Source organism: Oreochromis niloticus, linkage group LG9 (assembly GCF_001858045.2).
Source record: "Oreochromis niloticus isolate F11D_XX linkage group LG9, O_niloticus_UMD_NMBU, whole genome shotgun sequence".
In the NCBI taxonomy this organism is placed as follows: Eukaryota; Metazoa; Chordata; class Actinopteri; order Cichliformes; family Cichlidae; genus Oreochromis; species Oreochromis niloticus.
Genome location: NC_031974.2, coordinates 34,310,345 through 34,325,580, shown reverse-complemented (window position 1 = coordinate 34,325,580; position 15,236 = coordinate 34,310,345). Strand labels below are relative to the sequence as shown.

Sequence of the window (15,236 nt, the reverse complement as noted above, 5' to 3'; positions counted from 1 at the left end):
TGAAGCAGCGCGTTCACAGCTTCGGCACTTCTCGGGTGTTTGCGTCACCGACTCGGGCCACACCGCCTCCATTTTGCTTTCACTTGCATGGCAGCCTGTGTGCGGTGTCGGCATAAACGGAAGACAAACAGGAGCAAACACGGAGGGGCTGAGAAATTGTTACCGAAATGGACGGGTAATATTAAATCAGTGAATCTAACTGCACGGCATTTCACACATATTACGGCAGCAGAGGTGTAACTATGTGAAAACGTCATTTTATGAGAGAGCTGTGGGGGAAATGGGAATGTTGTGTTAGCGGGTTTCCATAGCGGCGCATTCTTCTTTGCTATTTAGGAACGGCTTAATGTTAGCATGCTTTTCTAACTTAGCTCCGACTCGCCGTTTTTCTTATGAACTGTTCTAGTTGTTATTCAAAAGCCTCTCATATAAAGCGACGCTTTCAGGGAGAAATGCTTATATAGTTCTAAGTTGTACTTGACAGTAGCTTGCTACCGACGCGGCTAATAAAGTTTAGCAAACCGTTATGCTAACTACATGCTACACTACCACTGCTCCTTTGTGTAGCACCTGACTGCTTTTAAATAACCAGTATATGTAAAAAGTAAAGAGCGTGACATGTGCCCTTTAAATCAGTATTCCCAATTTCCGGTTAAAAACATCCTATTTTGTGGAGTTTTACGGTTAAAGCATAGAAACAGTTAAGCGATACCTCCTGTTGATATCAAACTTAAACTTGATGTATCAAGTTGACTTACTAGTATTACAAGTGTACTACAGTGCGTCATTTATAGTATCTGTTCATTGGGGTTCAATCGAGAATAACTTGAACGTTAATTAAGATGTTATGAATCATAAGTGAGCTCATGGGGAGGCGGGTGGATGGAAAGGCAGTAGGTCATGTAGGCGTGGAATACACGTTTGGCAAAGCTATTTACATATCAGCACAGAACAAGAAATAGCCTGCATGTGTAAGCGGCTGTGATAGCATTGATAAAGAGTCCATGTACTCAGTCAGTGCACAGTGTGAAGTTAAGAAGCAGCTCTGGTTCTGTGTGTTATGGACTGATGTAGTACTCACATCTAATGCTGTCGTGTATGTTTCTGGTTTATGTTGCGCTGCTGTTTTAAATCCCTTAATTGTGAACACGTGAAAATTATTTCTTTCAGGATCAGTGATGTTGCAGTTGGTGTGAAGGTGAGTTTCTTTACATATGAACATATTTAAACATACAGAACACTTTTTTCCCCTTCCCGCTGTCACCAAAGCGCTTGCTCATAGGGGGTCATATGATTGTTGGGTTTCTCTGTGTGTGTTACTGTAGGGTCTACCTTACAATATAAAGCCCTTTGAGGCGACTGTTGTTGTGATTTGGTGCTGTATAAATAAACTGAATTGAAAAGAAGTGACTTTACTTAATCCTCCTGGGAGTAATTGACAGGTAGAAACAGAGACTCCTGTTCTCTACAAGAACCAGCTCTCGGTTCCAATCCCTAGATGGGGATAACTAAAACTTTGAGACCACCTAAAATAAAGCAGGTGCTCTTTTGTTTGTTTTTGTCTTTGTGTGCGCTGCATTAGCGTGGCTCCAAAGTGTGGTGGTCAATAAGTTTGCTTGGCAAGTGAAAGGTTGCTGGTTCAAACTCAGGCAGGGCATCTGGTGTAAAACTGCCACATCAAATAGGTGACCCCTTATGGCAAGGAAGAAGCTGCATTAGTAATGATTATTGTATGTATACTGTTTTCTAAGAGCATGCTGTTTGAGCTTAATGTTAAATTTTCTTAGGAATAGAACTTTTGTCCTGCAGTATTGAACTAACCACTAACTATCCACAACCTGTGGATGATGTTTAATTCAGGGAATGATGGAGTCCATTCATAAACATGAATTAGTTTCTATTTAAATTCTGAATAATCACATCTGAAGCACTAATGTGTTGCAAGGAAGCAAAATATGTGTGTGTGACTTATTTGTTATCGGTTAACAGATGGATTTATGTGCTTTGACTATTAAACAGGTTCCACTTGAAAACATCCGTGTTTTAATCTGACATGTGCCTCTCAGTTATTGTGTCAGTGTGTTTATTCAGACTGAGGATAAGAATGGATACACCTCAAACCTTATAAACCATTTCTCCAATAAATATGCATGTAGGCATGTGGAAAGGTTACTCCACATTTCACACTTGTTTGCTCGAGAATGCGTATAGCTTCTCCGGGCAGCTAATCTTATTTGTTGAGTGCCAGGTACATTAAGGCGTGTAAAGGCTGAACTGCCAGATTGTTCTGGTAGTGTGCTCCTGGGAAATGGGTTTATCTCATCAGTATTTCAGTGTTTGAGGCCAGACCAGAGGGCTTCCAGCTGTTAGAAGACACATTACTCCTACACTATTAGCTCTGGCACATTGTGTGCTCACCATTTTGGCCTTATTCAGGCTACTTTTCCCCTTTGAATTTATCTGTACCATGTTTCTGTAGCTGAGCCTGCAAGTGACAGAAGAACAAACAGTTCAAATTTGGCGACACCTCCACAAGGAGGTGGGATATGAAACTATTAGAAAGTTGTGTGTGAGATGGGTCCCTAGCCATGTTGGTTGCCATCCCATCAGTCAGGGTTTAAGAGCAGAGGGTGCCTGGCAGTGCCAGCAGGCCTTCAGAGACCTTGTATAGCTCAGGGTGAGATGACACATCTTTACATCTTACTTTCAGCATAGGGCTGTGCGATATGACCAAAATCTCATATCCCGATATAAGACATCTATCGTCCGATAACGATATAAATCACAAAAATTTAACATTTTCTGTAAATTCTTTGAATGTCGGGCAGCTCGACTTGCGTGAAGTGTTTCCAGCTGCGCGTCATGTAGCTGGAGTCGAGTGTTTTAACTGATGCATGAAACGATACATTTTTAGACATAGGTTGTAACGGCCGCCGTTTTCTTTGTGAGTATTTATTACACAGCGTGCTGCGGGGAAAAGCCTGTTCTAACGTTTGAGTCTAAGGTTTATTTTTTAGCACCTGACAGCTCTTTTTTGCTTCTCATCCGTAAATACTCTGCATCTTTCACGTGATTCAGTTTATTTTGAAAAGTCTCAACAGGATCTTGAGCTTTATTGTGAAAGGTTTATGTGGAACATAAACAAGCGGACACGCGATGGTGTTACCGTTGTTGTTGCTAACGACAACGCATAAAAACAAGCGCTTGTCCGTCTGTAGTGTGGTTATATTAAATATAAGAGAAAGAGAGAACTTTAGGAAATTAATATAGCCACTACAGTGACCATCAAAATAATGAAAAAATATTGCTGTAAACAGTTTATTTTGCGACACCACGAAACAAACGATAGCATAAAACGAAATGATAGACGTTTTTATATCGTCATCCGATATATATCGTTATATCGAACAGCCCTATTTCAGCAAGTTAAACTGACACAGGCAGAGGAGCGAAACCATTACTGTGATGTTTTGTGTTCAAGGGCCTGTCAGGAAAGTACAGGTCTTTTTCTCAGCAGTGCCTGATGCTGTTTTTATTTTTTCTTCCACAGAGAGGATCGGATGAGCTGAGTATGTACAACAATTCCAACTCTGGCATGAGCAGTAACAGCGGTGAGTTCGTTCCAACCGCCCATGAACTGGGAGGGGATTGATGGAATTTGCATGCAGCCAGTCGATACAGCAGGTGGCATTAACGAAGACCTAAGGATTAGGTGAAATAGGCTGCATGAGTTTAGGTGGAGAGATCTGTTTGGTGTGTAACATCACGCTCCTTAGTAGGAGGGCACCTACACACCATAGCCAGTGGCTGGAACAGACATGGAGGATATCGCTCCTCTCTGTTTAAATGTTATCATTCCATGCATGAAGGTTTGGGCTGGTTAGCTCTTTAATAAAAATAACCCATAAGATTTTTGCCTCTATTTGCCTCCGTTTCTCACAAGTCTTTCCAACTGATTTTTTGTCTGATGTTCTTCCACTTCATACACTGCCCCTGTCGGGTTTGTGACACGGCCTAAGCATAACTGCCAGCTTCCTTGTGCAGTTGAACTTCCCGGACTGCTAGATTTCGATACTCTGATGGAGTTTCCTTGTTTCACAAGGATCTATCTGGACACAAGCTCAGCTTTTCTTTTCCCTGCTGAATGCAGGAAAAATTGTTGAACAGGCTTACTGAAATGTATTTAATATTCGAGATGGCTCCTGTATGGAGAAACTAGTGACATGAGTGATTTTGGCCGAGTCTTCCACACAGTCTTAAACTGAAGGATCTGTTTGGCCCCTTCTATGAACTCTGAGCTTTAGCTTCCATAGATTTTCAGTTGGGTGTTCTTTGAAACAGTTGTACCTGCTGATTCCTGTCGCTCTCCACACGTCGCCCTTGGCTCTTGAACAACTCGTCTGATAATCCTTTTCACTCACTGCGTTGCAGTTTTGTCTCCACAATTAAATTCATGTGATCACAAAAAATTTCGTCTTCCCAGAGTCGTGTGGATCCTAGCATACTGATGCAGCAAATTTTCTGTTTTGTTTTTAAAGTTTGCCTCATTGTTTCTAATTCTAGACATTTGTTGACAGTAACATGAAATCATGAGCCTTACCTTGAAGATTCCAGTGTGCCATTGTAGTGCACCCTTCAGTTAATCAGCATTTTTCCTGAAATCTCAGATGGGGCTCCCAATGGCGGTGATAGTAAGAAGCTAAGGGTGGAGGAGGCCCCGCCGTCTCGTGTGATCCACATTAGGAAGCTGCCAAACGAGGCCTCAGAGGCTGAGGTCATTGCCCTCGGCCTCCCCTTTGGCAAAGTAACCAATATTCTCACACTGAAGGGAAAGAACCAGGTATGTGAATCAGGCAGTGTGCTGTTTAGCATTTGTATAATTTCATGCAAAACAGTTGTTAGGCTCAATTTGAAAGCACAGATAAATTCACACAGGACAAGCCATTCTTAGACAACAGCATGTAAATGCGTCTGACAATTGTTCCAGACGCAGTCGAACTGCAACATGTTGAATTTTCAGTATTAAAACGACCAAGTAAGAGTGAGTCAACAAATTGAGCTTTTTCTTTCTTCTTTTGCCTTCTCTTCTAACGTTCAGGCGTTCTTGGAGATGGGGACAGAGGAGGCAGCTGTCACTATGGTTAACTACTACTCCAAAGTAACTCCCCTTATCCGTAACATCCAAGTGTTTATTCAGTACTCCAATCACAAAGAACTCAAAACTGATGCTGCTAATCAGGTTAGTGGAAACTAACAGACTGAGATGTTAGTTGTTGCACAGCTTCATTTCCAGAAAACATGTTTTTAAAACATGCTTTCTGTTTGTGTGCCTCATCACTGCTTGATTGCAAATACATGCTGTTATCTGGCTCCATTAAATGCTTGGAAATATCTGGAATCATTAAAAAAAAACAACAGCCGTAGAAGGTGCCTGTTTAATATTAGCTGTGTGGTGTGCTTATGTTTGGATGTAGCGGACCCAGGCCGTGCTGCAGGCAGTGTCAGCAGCCCAGTCACCAGGCTCCGAGGTACAGGAGGTCCTGGCTGCAGTTTCCAGTCCTGTGCTGCGCATCATTATTGATAACATGTTCTACCCTGTAACGCTGGACGTATTGCAACAGGTAGGCAGCAGTTAACTATGACAGAGTATTTGCAGCTCATGGCTGAACAAGAAACCTCCAGTTTCTTTGCTTGACAGATTTTCTCCAAGTTTGGCACAGTCATGAAGATAATCACGTTCACCAAGAACAATCAGTTCCAAGCTCTTCTGCAGTTCAGCGATCCTGTCAGTGCACAGCAGGCCAAACTGGTAAGGTCATGTTTTCTTGCAGGTCTAATAGGATTGTCCCAGTACTAGATTTTCAGACTCTATATGAGTCTTAGGAAAGTACTCTATATCATTTTTGACACACCCCCAATCCTGCAACAATAAAAGTAATGATGATGAAGTCTTATCTCGAAAAACTTGGCCTGTTAATTTTCATCAAATTTTCCCATTTATAAGTTATATTTTACAAAATAAGTGTTTAACTTTTGGATTTTATTTCTGTTATCATATAAAAACCTGAGCGCTTACTGTCAAAAACATTATAAGTTACTGTAAAAGTAGAAAAGTTACTTTTTACCATGTTGTCCACATCTGCTTTCAGCCTCCCTCAGTCTGCAGCTTTTCACGCCCTCACCTCTGGTCCTCAGGCCTGAAAGCCCAGGCTGCCCTGCCTAGATTAGTTATCCATGCTCTGGACTCTGCAGAGTTCATCTACACTTCCCCCACAGCTAGCATGATCATGGATTTGTAATCTGTTCCTGGCTCAGTATTCAGTCTGCTCTTCATCTTTTATCTAGCCACAGTTCAGTAGCAGCTACTTTAATTATAAAATATGGCTAATGTGGCTAATAGTTAAATGGTCAATGTGCCAGACTGAGTGAAGCGGCATCGTGCTGCTACCATCAGTAATAACAAATTGTGTAGCTATCTTTTGCAGTTCTTGAGCATAGATGTAATTTTCCTCCTCCTAGGCACTGGATGGCCAGAACATCTACAATTCCTGTTGCACACTCCGTATTGACTTCTCCAAGCTGGTCAACCTGAATGTGAAGTACAACAATGATAAGAGTCGCGACTACACGCGACCTGAACTGCCAGCTGGTGATGGCCAGCCCAGTTTTGACCCCACAGTTGCCGTTGCCTTCAGCAAAGACTCCAGTTCTCTCCTCGGTAAGATCCCAGGTAGATCCCACTTTTATCTTTCCTCTTTGCAACTTGATGTTGTTTGTTCTCACTCTACATTCTAAATTAGGTTGGTGTGATGGGAATTCACACGTGCATCTTCAAAGGAGATGTTTTCATCAAACTTACATTTGTAAATATTACTTTTTTCCCTTCTTTTGTTTTTGTTTTAAAAAAAGGTAAATTATCAGATTAACTATGTTTCAGATCGATAACCACATAAACTAATAAAAATAAACTAACAACTAAAAAAACAACTTTCTCTTTTCCACATAATTAACATAATCTTGTCCTTAGCAGCAGGCTAGTGAGCTAAATACAGTCCCAGAGAAATGGTAAAAGGACTGGTTCTTATGTAGTGCTTTTCTACTCAAAATGCTTTATAGACTGATGAACGACAGTACATGACATTTATTTAACATAAACTATACGTAGAAGCAGGCCTGTCAAAAACTAAGCACACCCTTACTGCTTCCATAGGAATTAAGTGGTTAAGTAGCAGCTAGACACTGTAATACACTTGGATGCACTTGATCCCAATTGATCATAAGATCACCTCTTTAGCTGTTTGTTTGTTTTTCCTTTGCTGGTCTGGAGGATTCAGGTTTGTATGAATACAGTGGCAAGAAGCAAAGATATTAAGAAGGATCTTAAAGTGCCAGTTGTTCCTGCTGCAGATAACTCCACATCCTTTCAAAAGTGGATTCAAGCACCAGAAATGTTTGTCTCTCTGGAACCATTAATTTGAAAAAAATCCAATTAGCCACTTAGATTTTTAAATTGCTCACTCACTTCCGAGTCATACTCTGGACTTACTCCCAGTATGTTTCACAAAATTAAATGAACATGGTTGATACTGAGGTGTCCCTCTTCTCATACTGACTTGATCATTTTCTCTGTGGAGGATGAGCAGAGTAAGGGTGTATCTAATACACAACAAAAAAATTTAATTTAAACCCCCAAATCTGTGTAATTGCAGAAATGTGTCTGGTCTCAGATATTGCACGTGCACAATTCTGTGCAGATAAGACCACAGACTCAGGTTTGAATCCACACGTTGTCAGCTTCTGACAGTTCCTGCAGTAGGTAAAAGCTTGGTTTTGCACCAGTCACATTTCTTGGACCATCACCACCACAACATGAGACTTGGTGCTACTGGCTAACACACCACTGACTGACTCACTTCCTTTATTTAGCCTTAAACCACTCGATGAAGTTTCTTCGTGTTCACGTGAGTTAGTGCCCTTTCTTAAATCTTGCCGTATAGTCTAATGTACATAGCTTATCATACCGTCTCTTCCTCACTTCTCTACAGCTGGAGCTAGCAGCAGCAGCCTCCTGTGACTCTGAGGCCTGGTTACTAGTTGTTGCTGGTATTACTGTTCACGGTGCGGCAGCCCTGACAGCTAACATGTCGGTTAATTTGACATATTTTGCTGAATCCATTTTTAGTTTCTTTTTATTGTTTTCTCTCACCATTTCAGCTCCACCTCACTTTTTCCATAATAATCTTTTTGTAGCAGCTGTGGGAGATCACAATGAAGGTAGGGGAGGGGCTGAACGCATTAAGAGATTTGATTGGGTAATACCGTGTCAGTAATGGAAATGAAAGAACAGGCTGCTGTCAGTGTTCGTACAGCTGGTGCGCAGCGGCTCTTCAGGCCAGATTATCAGTCCAATTCTAAATTGCCCATATTGTGAATGGTTGTTTGGTTCTCTCTGTTAGCTCTGCGACAGACTGGTGACCTGTGTAAGGTGTACCCTCCTCTCACCCTGTGGTAACTGGGATAGGCTCTGCCCCCCTCTGCGCTCATGAGGAGGATAAGCAAAAGAGAATAAATGGAGTAGTGGAGTTTTCACCTAGGAGGTGATCCTGAGAGTCGTTCACCCAACCTGTCATCATTGCAGTCATTACGGTGTCATGGGTCAAGTTGTGTGTGTTGAATTACCGTAAAGGAAACTCAAAATAGAACGTTAACGACTATAGGTAATGTTTGTAACGCTATATAAGTAAGTTGTTCCTTCTATTCAATATAACCTCTGTCTTGTGTCAGGGTCTAATGTAGAACAACAGTCTGTGTTCTGCCCTCAGTTTGATCCAAAGCTGAACTGTGTCCCTGGTTACTGGTGTGAAATCGCAGCTTCTAAATGCCACTGGTAAGAGTTGGTTGGGTGAAACAAAAAGTACTATTCCTACAACTACATGTCCACATTCTTATTTTGAGATTATTTTAAGAGGGTAACACCATTCACCTCACATGTGATAGATACCCAGGAGGAGGAGAAACACAACCCAGCGTGTCTGGGCTGCATTACTGTGATTGTTGCAGTTATTATCATTTTTGGAAAAAATTGAGAAAGTGTATCAAACAATAGAAAACATCTTTGTGTATGGTACAAAGAAACTGTTTTGTGTGGTCAGACATGCAGGGTTTGATGCTAAGTGCCAATTTTGATACTTGTATCCACTGAGAGGGTTGTACTGTGTTCTTGCCATGATGTATTGTCACCATCATCAATGTTATTGTTTCAACTGCTGTAACAAAATGATTTTCCACTCCATGATTGTCTGTCTGCTTCCCGTCAGGAGCCCTGAACCCTCTGAGTGCGGCGGCAGCTGCTGCTGCTGCAGCGGGGAGGGTGGCCCTCACTGGGCAGACAGGATCCAGTGGGGTCCTGCTGGTTAGCAACCTCAATGAGGAGGTTAGTAATACTTACACCAGTAACACCAGTAAAATGGAACGTCTACAATTAAAACTCCACCGCTCCTACACACCACCTCCATTCATCTGTTCCTGTTTTTTCTGTTGCTCGCTGTGGGTCAGTTTTTCTATTTCCAGATTTGTTTTCTTGTGCTTGTCATTAAAGACGTGTATAAAAAATAAACTCATGTCTACAACTTGAATCTGTTAATCTTCATAATTTAGTTTACTTTGCTTTTGTGTGATCTGTGCTGAGACACACACAGACTGAACAGACAGTTTGGTTTTCATGAACTTTCTAGTCTTAGGACTCCAGGAAAAACAAGGCTTCCTTTATGTAAGCTGTAGTTTCCCAAAGGTTCATTTGATTCTATAATATTTGTTTGCGTTCAGATAGCCTGTTGCCTGTATGTGTTGCCTCCTAACCAGCGTGTGTAGACATCATTTTCATTGTAATCACTGAGCTGTGTGGAGCAGTTGATGTTCTACTTCTGGGCTCCTGTTATAGGTCTAGTTTTATTAAATACTTTTCCTATGAACATTTCTTTACTGTATTTTTTGTGTTGTTCTTCACAGCAAGAACTTATTTTTCTCCCCCCCTTTTCCTTTTTCGGTCCACTAAGCGACTGCGGGATTTGTCGTTTATTTCATAGGCACCCGAACCCTCTCCTCTCTTTCCTGTTCTGATAATCAAGCCTTCCCTTCTCTTGTCAAACTGCATCTAACTCTGCTAACTGTCTGTCTTCTCTTTTTCTCTCTAAGCTCTCCTCATCTCTCCTCAGCTCATATGAAAGCTCATATGAAATCATTCTGTGGTCTCCTAACTGTGTCTGAGCCCTGGGAACAAACAGCTGCTGCTTGCTCTTTTATCCCTTTTCTTCTGTTTTTGGTTTGTGTGTTTAAACTGATTTGGCGTCTGACTTTTCTCCTCTGTCTTTGCTATCTCTGACTGTGAACGGTTGTGCTTTTCTGCCTTTGGACAGTATCTACACCACTTAAAGTCCTGATGTTAAGATACTGTTCCTATGCTTTTTTTGGATTTGTGTGAATGCCATGTTATACTGAAGTGGCCTTCACATCAACTCTTGCATGCAAGATTGTGTTGCATTTTATACTGCATGCTATCTAATCTCCTTGTAAACTCGTGTCATACCACTGCTGAAAGACTTTCAGTTTTCTCACAGCTGCTGCATGTTCTGTTTCTCCCATTGTTGTGAATGAGTCTGAATATTAATGATTTATTATGATTTGAGATGAATGTACCTTTATCCCATGCTTGTCCAGGATGAAAGCCAGTTTTGTTTTTTTTAAACTTTGCTCTATTTTCTCCAAAGACAACATTGATCCAAGCCATTATCTCTGACCAAACTACCTGCATTATTCCAGTGTACTGACCTGTATTTTATTTTTTTGTCCCTCCCCCATTCCTCATTTTTTAAATTTCCTTACCCAAATTTGCATTTGCCTCCCTGATCTCTCTCTCTCTCTCTCTCTCTCTCTCACTCTCTCTCTCTCTCTCTCTCTCTCTCACTCTCTCCACCCTGCTCCACCTTCACTCCGTGTGCTGGTGGGGATTTTATAAATTTATAACCTCCAATCACCCTTTCTTCCTCCCATATTAACCAACCCTTCTTCCCCTCCATGACCCCCCATCCACCGCTTGCTCCCCTCCTCCATGACCCACCACCTCCATCACTCTCCGGGGAAAAACAAAAACCACCATTCCTCCTACCTACCTCCGTTCTGGATCGATCTGTCCATCTCTACCTCCGCTCCGCTCCGACTCTTCTACCTCTCTACCTGTCTCACGCTGCTTGTTGCTCTTCTCTCCCTCTAAAGATGGTTACGCCCCAAAGTCTGTTTACCCTCTTCGGTATGTTATCGTTAGCTCTCTCTCTCTCTTCTTTCTTTAGCTCTACTTTTCTTTCTTATATCTACTCTTTCTATTCTACTTTCATTCTGACATTTTGTTGTTGTTGTTGTTGTTGTTACTATTATTATTATTATTATTATTATTACCATTATTATTATTATTATTATTATATTATAGTTAGTATTATTATTGTTGTTGTTATTATTATTAGTATTATTAGTAGTATTGTTAGTGTTACTGTTAGCATTACAAGCTTTTCTATATTTGTTTGCTGATTGTAGATTAGGTCATTTTGAATACTCATTGACCACCTGTTTATTGGTTTGGGTTATGTCATATCATTACTTTGCCCTAAAATTTCCTACTCAGTAAGAAGTTAATGCATGGCTAAGCCATTGGTTTTTGCATGCTGTTTTTATTTTTAGCCATCTCACATAGCTTGATAACGTTTCTGCTTAGAGGGTGCTTCTTCTTTATCCTTTATCTGTTTTTTCACACACTTTCATACATCTCACACTCTACAGTCTAAAATAAACCTGTGTTTCTATGCTGTCATCTCTGCTGTACCTTGTTTTTAAATATCCTTGTCTCCTTTGAAACCTTGAGATTTTTCTAACTGTCTGCTTTTTCTCATCCCAACCTCTTCTCCTATTGCCTGCTTCTGGGTCTGTCACAGGAGTGTATGGTGATGTCCAGAGGGTGAAAATTCTTTACAACAAGAAGGACAGTGCTCTCATACAGATGTCCGAATCCAATCAGGCCCAGCTAGGTGAGTGGATATCATCTCACCCTCTGTTATATGGATGTCTGACTTGTCTGTATTGCAAGTCCCGTAGTATGCTGTGTAATAGATATTTTGGTCCTGTGTTGATCATTACACTTGCTACTTTTCTTAAATGTAATGCAGCACAGTCATTACTTGCCAGAGAAAGTAATTCTGTACACGACTTGTTCTGTTACTTTTTTACTCAGTAAATGAGCTGAAATGCAGGTTGTATAATTGCCAGCTAACAATGCAAACATTAGGCTACAGTCCCACACACCAGCACAAATGCATATCATGAGGACACATACACACTGTCTTTTACATTTTTACATAAGAACACAAAGCAAAGATGAAAACCAGTGATTTTACTGTAGAAACACACGCATAGGTAGAAATAGAGGCTACAGTGCTCAAGGCTGACTGTTCATCGCTGCCTTTGTTACACGTGGTTCGGGGTCAGCATGCACTCAGCTTTTTCATTGGCTTGTTCTGTGTCTGCATGTTTTCTGCAGGTATTTTAAAAGTGATGAAGTTAGCAGTGTAACGTGGTTATTTGTCCTGGATGCAGTTTGCAATTTACCAGCGCACTGTTATCCATTTGTGCAAAAACAAAATAAAATAAAAAATAAAGAGTCCTTCTGTGTGCCAACATACAGCACACTCAAGCCCCTTTTCCATTAGTACATATTCACGTCGGCTCGCCACAGTTTTCAGGGTTTGCCATTAGGTCATAGTACCAGGTACCAGGTCCTTTATTAGAACCTACTTGGCCGTGGTTCCAAATGATCCCAAAATGTGATGTCAACAGACTGCATGCCACCTATTGGCTAGTCAGTGGCGTCACGAGAGCGTCTCATTCATGAAAATCAAAACCGCCGTTTTTAAAACCTGGCAACAAGGGAAATGGCTAGAAAAAACAACGCCACGGTCCACAGACCGAGCAGCAGGCATATCGTCGCCTCGACCGTCCACCTTTTGTTGTAGCGTTCGCGTCACATACTAATTACGTCACAGAACGCCCAACGGTGTTGCTATGACAATGACAATGCACAGTTCTTGCATTTCTAAGGCTTCCTGTTGCCACCAAATCTGTGAGAAGGCGAGGTAAGGAAGACAGAGCCCCTGCAGGACTACAGACTGGGACATGCTCTGGGGTGATCGTGGCTCAAGAGTTGGGAGTTCGCCTTATAATCGGAAGGTTGCCGGTTCGAGCCCCGGCTTGGACAGTCTCGGTCGTTGTGTCCTTGGGCAAGACACTTCATCCGTGTCTTGCCCAAGGACACTTCACCCGTTGCCTACTGGTGGTGGTCAGAGGGCCCGGTGGCGCCAGTGTCCGGCAGCCTCGCCTCTGTTAGTGCGCCCCAGGGCAGCTGTGGCTACAATGTAGCTGCCATCACCAGTGTGTGAATGTGTGTGTGAATGGGTGGATGACTGGATGTGTAAAGCGCTTTGGGGTCCTTAGGGACTAGTAAAGCACTATACAAATACAGGCCATTTACCGTCCACATGGGGATGACATCAACAGCAACACAGACTGCATCACTGACTACATACATTTCTGTGAAGATACCATCATCCAGCCAGGACTGTATGCTGTTTTTCCAACAATAAGCCCTGGATCAACAGTGACCTGAAGGCCCTACTGAACGAACAAAGAGGCTCTTCAGGTCTGGGAACAAAGATGAGTTGAATGTGGGGCTAAGAAGGTGTAGATGCATAGAGAGGAGCTGGAGACCAAACTCCAGCTGAATAACATCAAAGAGGTGTGGAGAGAGGTGCAGCTGGTGCCCTCAATCAAAGAATTGGCAGCAGCCTGGACACAACATGAACAACTAGAAAGCGAAAATTTCAGAAGAAATTTTAAGTGTGCCTATGCCGCTGCTATCACTGTAGTTGCCATTCATACGGCTACAGAGAGCAAAACTCAGAAGAGCAGCCATTCTCCACCATGAACTATGGTAAAAACAAACACCGCTCACGCTTCACAGATGACAGCTTACAGTTTTGTGTAAAGATGAAGTTACTTCGTACAGCGCCGATTTGCAGACACTGTGCACACAGGTTCATGAGCAGAAGTCCCATTGTACCACGGCAGACCCGACAATGTTGCATGAACACGCTTTGAAGCATTACATTATGGACCACTTTTCACACATGCATTCACTTTTGTTTTTGTTATTTTTACACAGTGTTCTGAATTATGAACAATGGTCTACAGCCAATCTTGTGTATTATTATACAAACTTTGGTTGTGAGATTCAGATAACTATTTAATAAAAGCTAAATATTTATATGAGAGTAAGAAAGAAAAGTATATCTTTGTGTCCACCTTTCTCTGTTAATGCCCTAGCTGCCCCCCCCCGTAAAAGCTTTGCTAGATCCGCCCCTGCACAGTTACCAGCTGTCAGCTACACAAAAAAGGAGCTTGGTCTTGTCTCTCAGAAACAACTCATAACTTCCCTTCAACTCATTCATGTCACCTAAAGTGTAAACCTGTTTCTCCATCACCAGTTCAGCTCTGATGATTCAGTAAGGACATCTCCTGATTCATCTTCATGCTCCAGCAAACATCAGCTGATACTAGAAATTAAAATCAAAGAATTCTAACAACAGCTGATCAAGCTTAAACGTGCTGCTGTTGTTTAGCGCGATAATAAGAGCGAACAGCCGATCATTGATCAGTTCATGATGACGTTTCAACACGCGAGAGATGACGGGGAGGCTTCGTAACGACAGAATAAATCATAATGTTTTCTCTGAATGTGGGACGATTCCGTTTGTACGCACGGCAACTCTATGAACTAACCCTAATGAATAAAATAAAGTCCAACGTCAGTAACTTAGTGCGCATACAGCTGTATATAAACTCCCGTGGCAGTACATTGTAAAAGGTCAACGAAAATAAATTACACCTAAACTCGGTTTATATCTGACCCAATAGAGTGCAGTTCATAACTTCTTACCTGAAATTCAGTTCACCTCACGCTCCTGCCTTCGGTTCCAGCATCATCGCCCATATAAACGAAAAATAAGTCCAAAAACACATACTGTCGGCGAGCGACCGGGTGCTGACACGAGTTTCACCCGCCTCAATATAAGCCAAGCCTGGGTGCTTTTTCACGAAGGGTCGCTAGCGGCGCTAGCTAACTATGCTAGCGGCGCTAG

The 15,236-nt window shown here is 41.9% G+C and overlaps 1 protein-coding gene across 4 annotated transcripts in view; it reads left to right on the top strand.

The window, feature by feature from the left end:
- Positions 1-28: 28 nt before the first annotated feature.
- LOC109194205 (polypyrimidine tract-binding protein 2) overlaps positions 29-15,236 on the top strand; it is a 22,571-nt gene continuing 7,363 nt past the window's right edge. For 2 of the 4 annotated variants that reach the window (XM_025910341.1, XM_025910344.1), the window contains exons 1-11: positions 29-175; positions 1,171-1,198; positions 3,551-3,611; positions 4,668-4,840; positions 5,099-5,239; positions 5,475-5,621; positions 5,699-5,809; positions 6,520-6,730; positions 9,318-9,433; positions 11,272-11,305; positions 11,982-12,074. In XM_025910341.1, coding sequence (XP_025766126.1) covers positions 168-175; positions 1,171-1,198; positions 3,551-3,611; positions 4,668-4,840; positions 5,099-5,239; positions 5,475-5,621; positions 5,699-5,809; positions 6,520-6,730; positions 9,318-9,433; positions 11,272-11,305; positions 11,982-12,074 — 1,123 coding nt within the window. In that variant the 5' untranslated portion in view covers positions 29-167. The remainder of the gene's footprint in view (positions 176-1,170; positions 1,199-3,550; positions 3,612-4,667; positions 4,841-5,098; positions 5,240-5,474; positions 5,622-5,698; positions 5,810-6,519; positions 6,731-9,317; positions 9,434-11,271; positions 11,306-11,981; positions 12,075-15,236) is intronic. The other 2 variants (XM_025910343.1, XM_025910342.1) reach the window with 2 other exon arrangements.